This window comes from Protopterus annectens, chromosome 9.part0 (genome assembly GCF_019279795.1).
Source record: "Protopterus annectens isolate FY-2018-M chromosome 9.part0, PAN1.0, whole genome shotgun sequence".
Classification (NCBI taxonomy): Eukaryota; Metazoa; Chordata; order Ceratodontiformes; family Protopteridae; genus Protopterus; species Protopterus annectens.
The window spans coordinates 1,158,317,599-1,158,330,226 of NC_056743.1; the positions used below are offsets into that span (position 1 = coordinate 1,158,317,599).

A 12,628-nucleotide genomic window follows, 5' to 3' on the forward strand; every position below is an offset into this window, starting at 1 on the left:
TAAGTATTACAAACAGGAACGTCATAAAGAGCAATTTTAAAAACTTTTCACTGAATGGGCATAGAATTAGGAATACTGAAAAAATATGCATCCTGGGCCACATTCAATATCGCCTACACTAAGTTTACACTAAGTGTACATGGTATGTATTCAAGAACATCCCTACCACATCTTTTGTGCTTTCTAGTTACTCGGAAAGATTACACTAAGTGTCCATATAGTTTACACTTTGTGGTAACCTTTATGATTCCCTGAAAATATTTAAAGCTGCAAGAATATCAGTAGGAAAACTAATATTAGGAGTAAGAAGGTGTGAGTTATGCCTGTGTTGTCTGTTCACTCAGAACGGTGTACAGTTAGTGTACACTTAGTGTAGGCATTATTGAATCCCAGGGATTAAGTTTACCTAATGCATCCTGCAGTAGTGAGGATAGAGAAGTACAGACATTTCAGATCTGTACACTGAGGAGTCATGGTGCTACTCTCTGTCCCCAGCACACACATATTAGCTAATGCAATTGCCCTTTAACTTATTTTCTCCACTGGGGATTTTTAAGTTTGTACTCTTATTATTCAACGGCTGCAAATGGAGCATTTTGACAATTTCAGGTATATTATTACAGGTTAAACACTTTTTTTGTCCCTAGAACCGTAACTGTTAATAAAGAAGTGTAAATGACAAACTGTTCAATACAAACTAATCCGAACAGTGGTACTGTTCATTAGATAATAGGTGTTAAACTGGATTTTATGTCACAGTAAGTCTTATTTATGTAGTGGTTTGTAAACAAATTTCAGCAGCTCAACAACCACTCAAGCTGCGTACATACTGTCAGTAGCATGCTGCTCATCCAGGTATGAGCTGTTTTACGAGGTTAAGCAGTTCTTCACATGTTTGCTTGTTGAGATGTTTAGAGAAATACAATATAAATAAATAGTATATTAATAATATTTAATATCTCTTTAGTTGTACTAGGCACAAATCAAATATTGATGCACTTGTATCACCTGTTATGTTAAGTTTGACAATACAATCTTTCTAATGTTTTTACATCACACACTTTTGAAATTATTACCGTAAATAAGATGAGGTAATACTAGACCTCTAGCGGTGTCACAGGCTGATCCATTAGAAAACCCTGGAGGTGTCACTAGGGTTTAATAAGTTTAATTGGATGTTTATGATTATAATGAGCAGTCTTCATTTATAACATATGTCATCTTTGCTGTCTAACGCGGCTTTTTGCTTCACTTAAGTATGTTGTTTGCAAAGAGAAAATTAGTATGCATCTGCTGGATAAAGAGATGCATGTTTTCTGCCTAGTACAAAGGATTATGATATGGTCTGCTGTCATAATCAGCTCATTATATGATTAAGACATGAATGCCTAGAAACATGAATGGCAAGGAAATTCACCTTGTGTCCGGTAGAGTGAAATGAGCTCAAGAGATCAATCTTGGTCTTCATGTTGAGAATAAATAAGAGTTTTGAAGAAACCAAGTCATAATTTTTTGTAGTGCATGAACTTTATTTGCTGGACGTACCACCACTTACAAAAAACTGTTGGAGTACAACATGCTTTACAGCTGTAAAAGCCATAAAACACTTACTGTTGCCTCATGACAGTTGGCAAAGACAGTGTCCCTCTGAGGAATTAACAGCTTTAAAAACTGTTAAGACACTTCACTCTGCCATGCTTGGATGACAAGGAAGTGTGCTACAGCTTTCAAAGCTGTTCAGTTTTTTATTCCTGGTCTGTGGAGGCCAGCACCGGCAGGTGTAACACTCTAGTATGTAATGAGTTTAACAGCACCGGGAGTGCTTAACAAAACTTTAAGTGCCTTTATTACTTTAGAGAGGTGATCTTTTTTTCCAAAATTGGGAGTGTGATCATGGTACATCATGAACCTACAATTAATTCACACACCTGCGTTTGTAACACTTCATGTCTTGGAGCTGAAAAATGCTACCCAATCAAATTGTAGCATAGCTTAAATAGTATGTATTTGGAAACACCAAACAATGTGCATGCAGCGAAAGCACCAAAAATATTTCTATCTAAGTGTGTGTGTGTGTGTGTGTGTGTGTGTGTGTGTGTGTGTGTGTGTTAGACTTTTTCTTTGTTTATTGTGACAACGTGCACCATCTTGATTTGTTTTTATTTCTCGGTGGTTTGTGTCCCACAGTGTAATTGTTCCCTCTTACTGTTTTTTTTTCTAATTAGACTATAATTGGCTGGTCTGGTTCCCAGTCCAACATGTTTGAGAGGCAGAAGCTAACGGAGATTGCCAATGGGATTCGTGACTGTGAGCGAAAGGGCAAATCAAAGGTGCAGATTGTTGTTGAGGGTGAAGAACCTGAAGAAATGATACAGGTAATATTAATGGTGACAGAGTGAATGTATTGGGCAAGACTGAAAGAAATTAAACTAAAGGAGATGAACAGAACCAGTGAGAAAAACATACAGAAAGAGTAATATAGCAAAGACAGTAAGAATAGTTGTAAGTGACAGAGAAAAGACTAGCCTACCACCAGACTAGGGGAAAACGAAGTAGAATTGCGTAAGTATTTTGGACATAAAACTAAATTGTATTCTATGTTTTGAGGCTATTTATAACTAGTAGAAATGCAGTAGTGCCAGCTTCATCTTCAGCCATGTCTCTGATATAGTCTTTATTGTAACCTTGTAGTACAGGGGTAAGCTGCGGAGTGGAGAATCAGTGTTTTTTCCCCAAATGCACATGGACAGTGACTACAGTATCAGCATTCCTTTCTAAGTGCAAGTAAGCACTGGGAACTGAGTGGGATCTGTCGATAGTGTCCCCTAACATTTTGCACTTAGGGAGGGGTGCCTCTTTGCCCTAACCTAGATTCTCCTCTGGGGATATCAATAAACCATAGTATTTGTGGTAAATCATGAATTACAGCAGAAAATAAAAGAACTTGGGAAAATGATGGAAGCTTTAGTGGAACGTAGAATGGATGATGTCATGTGGAAACAAAAAATGTAACATATTGTTGTGAAGTTATGTTTAGTTCTGAAATATAGCATATGAATATCAGATAAGAAATTTTGCATTCTTTTTGAAAAAATGTTCTAATGTTTTATCACTGCCTTAGTGATATACTTTTATTAAATTACCATACATTGTAACAATCACTAATACCATAAACCTGACAACTAAATAGGAACAGGAAAAGAGTAATAAGTTAGCTGCATATTTTTTAGCTGGACTGGCATTGCCTTTGGTTTGTAAAACAGTGAGAAAGAAAACTACTGTAAGAGATCATAGGCTTATACCTCATAAAAGGTAATGAGGATGAGGCCACATAATGCTGCAGAGGATCATGGGAATGTGTTGTGTAAAAGGCAAGGGTGGGGAATGCACTGCTGCTTGAATAAAAATGGTACCACACATGTGAGAAGGTAGTGTGAGATAGAATACTGCTGCAATTGCTATGGCAATGCACCCTGTAAAGAACAAGGAAGGTGGGGCAACAAACTGCTGCACGGAGTCATAGGAGCCATCATGTGGCACTACAGGAAACATTCCTTTAAGGGCTTACTCAAAAGCCACATCTTTTAAAATGAGGACAAAATAATGCCTGTCTGCTGCAGCAGTAATAATAGGATGACACTGTTGTTACTAGTATGTGGGACCAATGGGACTGTTTCTGGATGAGTCCTTTGGAATGGAGCATGATCCCATCTTTCTGGCCTCATGATAGTAAACTTTAATACTGGTATAAAGGGTGTTGTAGTAAGTTACATCAAAACTAGATGCTGGTGCAGGTGGCTAGACAGGACATTACACACATCAATGTATACAATAACTTCTATCAACAGCAAGAAATCATGCATGTTATTTACTGCTTATCTACTATGAGACAAAAGAAATACACTATTTGTAGCCTTTTTATTGTCATCATTCAGTAACATTGTATTATTCATTCTTATTTTGTATAGATCCTTGGGCCAAAACCCCAGTTAGCAGATGGGAACCCTGAAGATGACACAAAGGCAGATGTGAAGCATGCAAAGGCCGTTGGTCTCTACAAAGTGAGGATTTGTTACAATTATAAATGTTTGATATGAAAAAGATATCAAAAGAATGTCATAGATACCTTTCTTCCAAACATTGCTTAATAAAATTACTTTAGTTTTATAAATGAGAATTGGGTTTAATCTTTGATTTGAGAGCTAACCCTCATTAATTAATGTTAACTGGATATTTTGTTTTAAGTATTGCATTATTATAGTGACTGCATAAAAGCTAGCTGACAGAAATGGATTTTTAGATCAGTGTAAGCCATTCACAACTTTATATATCTTACCCTTTGATATACGGTATGTACACAAACTAAGTAGCACTTCTGTATTTATAATTCATTACTCTCTAAAAATTAAAAAGCAAAAACAGGTGTCCTTGGTAGTATATTAAACTATAAAATGGGCAGAAAGAATGCTGTCTCCTTACTAATCAAGAGCAGATTTCAGCTGAAATTTCACTAAACTGGACCAAAAGAAGTCAATATAGTTAACGTATGCAGCACTGAGAGCAAATCTATAGCATTTCATGGCTCTCCCTGGGGAATTGTAGGATAGAGTAACTGGCACTAGTTTCAGGTGATTGCTGCTGTCACCATTCCTTTATTCAAAAGGATCTGAGAATGTCCCCATTCAGATTCTGAAAACTACTACACAAACTGTTTCATAAGCATTGTCCACTGTGCTAGAGTGTAGAACCTGTACAGCTCAGAACCTCATGAGGCAGCTGTGTCTATTTATACACATATAGGCTTCACAATTTAATGCTGCCAGCCTCACACTAAACCCAACATAGTATGAAAAACACTTTACCACCTCTGTACTTTTGAATAAATGGACTCCTTCATCTCCAGCATTGTCCGTGCTGCAGTTTTCACCAGCAGCAGAACACACCAGAATATGGGACACTGTGCACTGTTAATGCCATTCACTTTGCCAGTCCTTGTGGTTAAAAAGATAACATTGGTCTCCAGCACTGTGACTGTTTTACCTTTAGCTAGTACTAAATCCATCATGGAATGGGATGTTATAGACTGTTGCTATGCTGTACTGTACCTGATTTTGTGGATAAATGAGCCTTCATACCTAACAAACTGTCAGTGCTTTAGCTATTGTCTGAGCTACTGAAAAGCTTTGGCATGTTTGTTGCAATAGTCACATTGTAAAGGCACAAAACCTGTATGCTCAAATCACTAAAATGCAATTTTGATCGGATAGGATTTGTCAAGTAAGGTATAACACACTAGAACAGACCAATAATGCTCTACTTATTCTGGTTTGTGAAAAGTGCTGAAGGTTCACACATGGAGAACAAGACAACAGTTTAAGAACTCAGTATTAGTTTATCTTCTGACATGAGAATGTTTTTTTCTCTTTGTCCACACAGATCTCAGATGCTACCGGGGCCATGAGATTAACAGTGGTGAGTGAGAGCAGCCCCTTTGACAGAAAGCTCTTGGTGACTGATGACTGCTTTATTCTGGACAATGGAAAGTATGGGAAAATCTATATCTGGAAAGGTGAGTGTACACTGGTGCTAACTGCAAAGCTATGGCTATTCTACCATCTTATTTACCATTATGTGTGATAACTTCATGTTAAGCCACCCCTGTGATTCACTAAGAATCCCCAAGTAAACTCAGCCATTCCTTTTCCAGCTTCTTCATTGACAAGTCACTTGATTACTGAAATGATGGAAAAAGAATACTTTAGAAAAAAAAAGAATAAAAAACAGGCGCATATTACTTCTTAGTGTGGTAGAACACATGCTGAATTGTATATATTTATTCAGATTTTATTTTTAATTTAAGCATGATTATTTAAAAGCACTACATTGTTTGTAGTTTTTGAAAATGTGTAAGCCTACTTGTATCATCTTAACCTCAAACCTTGTATGAAGTTTTACATTTTTCAGTTATTCCTTCCTCAAACAATTTAAAGAAACACTTCTTTTTATGTATTGGATGGAGAAATAACAAAGCACCTTTTGTTAACCTACATTACCTTTAAATGGGCTGGCTCTTTAAAGCAGTGGTATGCATTGTGTCCCTGGTATCATGAGATAGTGTTTGAAATTTTAGCTAGTGCCAGTTCTCAAGTGCAGTAGTACCTCTTATGTCGCCAGTGTGACCCTCATTTTGAATTCTGCTTGGAATATTGAAGGGTTGATAGGGTGAAGGTGGGGGTAGAAAACAGGGTATCTGGAAAAAGAACAATGATGGCGCATTTTATGAGACTGAAATTATAGAAACTGACACCACTTCACAGCTGAGTGAGGGAATTTTTTAGAATGCAGAAGGACAGAGGAAGACAAAAACAAATGTTTTGAAGAAGTACACAGCTAACATAAAAAGCACACCAATTAAGATTATCAGAGTCAAAGTCTTCTAAGATGGCTGCAGACTGATGAACAGCTTCATCTCAGTTATCTGTGTGAAAAAAGAAACTAAGAAATAAGAGACAGTAATTGTATCAGCTTGAATAAAATCCAGTTACTGGCTAGTAAGTACATTGCCTGGACGCCAGAAAATAAGAAATTTCAAGAACCTTAAGGAAAATCAGCCAGAAAAGGTGAAGAGAAAAAACTGGCTGGGAAGTATCTTGCAGCTGTTCAGCAAACAGCAGTTCAGGCTTCAGCTTTGGTACAAGAGATGGCTTCCAGTAATTTAGAGGAAAAATAAATTAAATCTTCTCAGAGTTGATTAAAATAAATTAAAAGCTTAAGGAGTATATCACCTTAAATAACTAAAGGCAGAAAAAATAGAAGAAGCTTTGACTAGATATTCAGATGAACTGATAAAACTGCAAAAAATCAGAAGATGAAATGAAGAAAAGGCTGGCTGAGTATTAGACTTCTCACAAAGAGCTTGTTTCAAAAAATGGTAGAGTTAGAAGACAGAGTGTGCAGAGAAAAGATTTTCTGCTGCATTGGAAAAACTGGGAGTAGCAGATTGTATTAATTTTATGAAAGCACAAGTAAGCAATTGGACGGGTATTTCACAGCAGGATTTGTTAATTGAAAGGGCACATTGTGTGTAGGTTCCAAACCTTGCCATGAAAAAAACACCCAAGACCTATATTAGTAAAGATGCATTCATACCAGCAGAAAGAGTTAATCCAGACAAAACTGTGGTAGAAGGAAAAAGTGTTAAAAATTTTGATATCAAAGTGTGGGTCTATATTATAAGACCGAGCGTTCACAACAGCAAACACCTAAAAAGCGACACATAAATGCCGGACTCTGAAAAGAGTGAAGGACGTAAATATCGAAATCTGGAATGCCGAACATATCTCTGTGGCCAGCAGGGTGATCATGGGGAAAAGGAAATATATCCTTTTCCCCACTGTAGTGGGATCTTGGAGTTGGTATATTTAAGTGGGGGGTGCAGGGGGGCTTGCCCCCCTGCAAACGTGTGATTAATGAAGTTTTTTGTAGGTTTTCCTTACCTGTATGGTGCTGTTGTTGTTGGAAATGCATTCAGTGTTCTGGATTTTGATGTTTACATCCTTCACTCTCTTCAGAGTTCGGCATTTATGTGTCGCTGTTTAGGTGTTCGCTGTTGTGAATGTTCGGTCTTATAATATAGACCCCAAAGTGTTAGTGGAAAATTACTATTCAATGTACAGTCAGGCAGAATTGACCAAATTTATCTCAGCAATCAGGGAATGTTGATTGGCGGGTGTGAGATTCAAGATGTGATATCCAGCTGTTAGAATATTTTTCCCGAACAATCAAAGACATTTTTGGATGCAGAACAGGCTAAGGAGGAAATACAAAAGTTTATCCAACAAGAATTGAGCCAGCAAACAGAAGGGGACTCTGCTTCTCATTATTCTGACAATAAAACTCATAGATATATTTTTCCAGTGAAACCTTTTCCAATGTTACAAAGAAAAATGCTTGGCAGCAGGAAAAAAACAAACAAACAAACAAAGGAGTTGACTCAGGAGAATCAAGAGTACCTTCGACTTGAGCCATGGTTTGGAGCTGGGAAATGGAGGTGAGCAGGAAGAAGACCCACAACACTGAAATGAGTGAATAAATGGGAGACTATAAGGCATCAATCACATTTGTGAAAAATGGCTTTGCAAGAAAAATTGTCTGAGAAAGACGGGATATTTGTTAGCATTGTTAAACTTGTGGGTAGACTGTAAAGCATATACCCCACTTTATATAATTAATATTTAGAAGGACACTAAAATGGAAAAATGTAACTGTAAGTAAAAGAATTTTTGTTCTTGGGTATGAAACATTTAATGATGTAAACTATATGTTGTATATAGGAAAGCAGTTTTGTGTAGTGTGTAGTTAGGGATATTTTAAATGTGAAGAAGAATATTTTCAGTGACTGCTGTATGTATTAAAGATATTAAAGAAGCGCTAATTTTAATTGAAAGAAATATAGGTATTACAGTACAACAAGAGAAGAAAGGCTGGACAAAAGCAAGTTTAATGATAATATGTTGTGATCTTTGGCAGCTGGGGTGTAAAATTGCACTGATTATATTATATGTAGAATTAAGATATTTTCTCTTATTTTTACAAGGGTGAATGTCTATATCAGTGCCCTTGACTCAAGCTATAAAGAGTTTTTTTTGTAAATAAGTAGTCCTGAAAGATAAGACGAAATGCTGTCTGATTTACATGATGTCATTTGTGTATATTCACAGTATATCATTGCAATGTCATGCTTAATTTTTAGTTACCTATGTTGGGGGGGGCGAAGCCATATTTAATCAATTGTGCTTCACCTTCATGATGAAACACCTCATTGCTCCATTGCAGGTAAACTAGAAAGTACCCACAAGTTTAGTTATATGCACCCATATATGTTATGTTCAAAGGATATAGATAATTTATGCTGTATTTTCAAAGTATGTCTGAATTAGGTTGAGCTCTGACTATATGAATGCTCAACCATGTCATATTATACCTGAAAAAGGGGACCACTGTGGAGCAGCTACCTTACCCAGTAGTTCCCTTTCCATGAAACAGTGCTGCATATGCAGGAAATGCACGTCTTGAAAGAATTCATTGGTGGAAGTATGTTACTGTCTGGCTGTGTCTTACTTTCTTTAGAAATGTACTTTCTATTCTTGTTTTCATTATTGACTTGCGCTGTTGAAGTTTTGTGTTAAGCATCGCAAAGTTATATGATTTTTTTTTTTTTATTCCTAGCTCTGGCCTTTTTTCGCAATTACTGACCTTACCTTTTTGTTCATGTAGTAGCATAAAACAATGTCATAGGTTCAAAGGTTCATAAGTAGGTACTAGCCTATCGGCCCAAGGGCCTATGTAAGCCTAGCCAACAAGGTCCCTGGCTTACGCCACCCAAGAAAGTTATTTTCCTGTGCCACTGTCGAGAAGAGACACAGAAGTGATCCCTGGGGTGTATTTCCTATTTCCCATCCTCTCATCAATATTTTTCTTGAAGAGTGCTAATGAAGAACTTTGCTTGACATAGATAGGTAGCCTGTTCCAGAGTATAGGAAGTCTCTGGGACAGGAATCTATCCCTCCAGCATGTTCTGTTTATTGTGGTGACAAGGTTTAGGTCCCTAGAGCATGTAGCTCTGAGGGATTGGGATTTCTTTAGGTGTAGCATGTCCAACAGCTCTGTGTTTGACATAGCTTTATATGTTAGGCAGAGATCACCTTGGAGAAGGCAATATGCTACAGAGTAAAGCTGGAGTTTTTTGAGGCGGGCAGTGCAGGGCATTTGTTTGAGGCCAGTAATCCTCTTTGTGAGGTACTTTTGTGGCCTTTCCAGCTGTTGCAGATGTCTTGTGAGGTACATTCCAAAAGGAGCGTTGTACTCTATAATGGGTCTAATGAGTGTCGAGTGGAGGGGAACAATGATCTCCTTTTTCCTGGATGAGAACCCTTTTATGATGAGGTGTGCCATGTATAAGGACTTCCTGACTACTGTGGCGATGTGACTATCAAAGGAGAGACTACTGTCTACCTGGGTCCCAAGGTCTCTTTTCACACATTCAGTGTTAAGTAGATTGCTGCCTATGTGGTAGTTCATGGGTACAGAGTTTTTATCAAAGGGGATGACACTTTACTTTTTGGCATTGAGCTTGAGGCCATGGCTCTGACACCAGGAATCTGTCTCAGCGAGGCCCTTCTGTAAGATGTCTCCATTTATTAGCAGATAGTAATTGCCAGTAAAGGTGGATAGCATAGTCTAACAGTATGACCACCTGCTACTGCAACTGTAAATTCAGGCTTCTGTCTAATATCCAGATCACCTTAATTGTATATGACTTTCCTCAAAAAAAATCTGTACTGGTGAGTTTGCAAAATATTTAGCCAATGATCTTTGTCAAAACACTTTGTGCAGGTAGTTGGCCACTTAAGTTGCACAGAAATGTTTATGTGACAGTTTGACATCTGTTAGTGCTGTTGATCATACCTGGTGAAATATCCAGCTTATACATGATGCTTAAGAATGTGTTACTAATAGGTAAGACTTGAAGACAGCTCATGCTATCCTTTCTCCTACTATGACTGTATGAACTCTTGACTGAGTGATTAGAAAACTAAGAATGTCCTTCTTCCTCTTCCTCCTGCCACAAGTAATAAAAGCACTACCACAGAGGTGAACAAGGAGATCTGACTAATAAATTATGAAAATAGCTTTACCTTAGTTTGTTGCTACTAATAATGCAAGAAACATTTTGCTTCAGATAAGAGTGAAAGTCGGTCTACTGAGAAGGACAGAAAAGGCTACATCGATCTGTTATCCCTGACATATACATTCTGTTCTGGATTTTGCTGTTTCCCTTGAGATACTTTATTACTTTTTTCTTGCCCTTTTTCCTCATTTTGTCAACAATACATATATTTGTCTTCTTTAGTCTAACTTCATATAGCTTATGTGTTATACTGGAGTCATTTGGGTGGTCTTTCACTGGGCTGTCTACATCCTGCTTTCATTTTCATACAAAGACTTCAGATAGATAGATAAGCTGGATGTTGTGCCTGACATCCCCATACTGTTAAGGAACTCATTATTCTGAAACCTACATGTCACCAGACAGAACATTCTTGGAGATGGACAGCATCTAGGAGTGTAACAGCAAATAAAACTCCACTGCATGAATTTCCATATGAATATCCCTAGCCAGAGCAGTCACTGTAGGCAGATCAAGTCCACTCCATTACAGTTCATATATTATATGCAAACAGTATAATATTGATTGTTTGCTACAAATAAAAATGCAATTGACAGTTTGCACAGATTCTTTAGCACAGCATGTTGTATTTAGGTCATAATCTGAAAAACTCCAGCATTTCTGAGCTTGATACAGGCTAAGCCCTTTTACTATTCTGATGTTAAACTGTTGAGTTTAATGCTACAGATTTGTAACATAATCACTGACTTGAAAACTGCAGAAATTCGTGGCATACCTGTCACCCTAGTAGAACATGAAATCTGGACAAAGCCTAAAATAATGGGAGACAGAGGCCTAAAAATAGGGACAGAATTTAAATATTGCTCTTATAAACTTAAAACATTGCTAAAATAACAGGATATGTGCTAGCATGCATCTTTGGAAGGACATACAATCTGAACCTTAAATGTATGTCATTATATAGAGACTTAAATCCTCATTGATTTGTCAGAAAACCACAGTTTTTTGAGGAATAGATCAAAACTATGAGGCAAAAGTCTGGACATTCTGCAAAAATATGTACAGTTGAGAGGTATGGATTCTGTGTTTAACTTTCCCTAGACTAGTGTCCTCTGCAAATAAATCCAGGACCCACGCTGAATTAAACAGTAACGCCTTATGTGTTGCCTAAGATTGGAATGCCTTTTAATGCCTCTTTGCTACTTCCTGCCTTTACTAATGTGTCACTTTTTATCTTGGGAAAAGTGGATGCACTACATGGTGACTGAGCTGGTGTCACATGTAGCCATTCAGTTACTGACTTCTCTTCCTGGTGTATTATATGATTTAAATGTTCCTGTGTATGATATTTACTCATGTTCCATTGTGAGTTCACCTGTTATCCTGGTCTTGTTTGCAAACAGTTTTCCCTACCCGTGACACACATATCCCATTCCCTGTGCATGACACACATATCCCATTGTAAATTCCAGATGAAGTAAAATGTCAGATTGTTCCTGTTTTATGTGTGTGTGGTGTTTACCATTGAAGTGCTGCACTGCATCTGTTGCCAGAAAAGTTAACATTGTCCATATGATCTCTCAATTATTTACTGGATCTCCCTTAATTTCAAAGCATCAGAAAGCTCACCTCACATGCATTAAAGACACAAATTATTCTTAGTATTATAATAATTATTATTACTGTGATCCAATGTTTCTGTTGAATAAGCAAGCACAAACTAACATCTCAGACTTATTGACATCAGAATCTCTCCTTTTCAGTATTACCCAGTTTCTTCCTACCTGGTTAATTACTCTTTGCTCAGTGGTTTAGTCCAATTATGCCATCATCCTCTTTTCAGGGGAAACCCAAAGTTATATTCATAATGACTAGGAAAAAAATAGCCAGGACACTCCTACTTTTTTTTTTAATCTTTTATATACACCTATCCTCTCA

General features: G+C 37.3%; 1 protein-coding gene across 2 annotated transcripts in view; it reads left to right on the forward strand.

Moving 5' to 3' along the window:
• CAPG (capping actin protein, gelsolin like) overlaps positions 1 to 12,628 on the forward strand; it is a 315,146-nt gene that overhangs the window by 233,362 nt on the left and 69,156 nt on the right. For both annotated transcript variants that reach the window (XM_044084038.1, XM_044084039.1), the window contains 3 exons: positions 2,226 to 2,375; positions 3,969 to 4,061; positions 5,437 to 5,569. In XM_044084038.1, the coding sequence (XP_043939973.1) occupies positions 2,226 to 2,375; positions 3,969 to 4,061; positions 5,437 to 5,569 (376 nt within the window). The remainder of the gene's footprint in view (positions 1 to 2,225; positions 2,376 to 3,968; positions 4,062 to 5,436; positions 5,570 to 12,628) is intronic.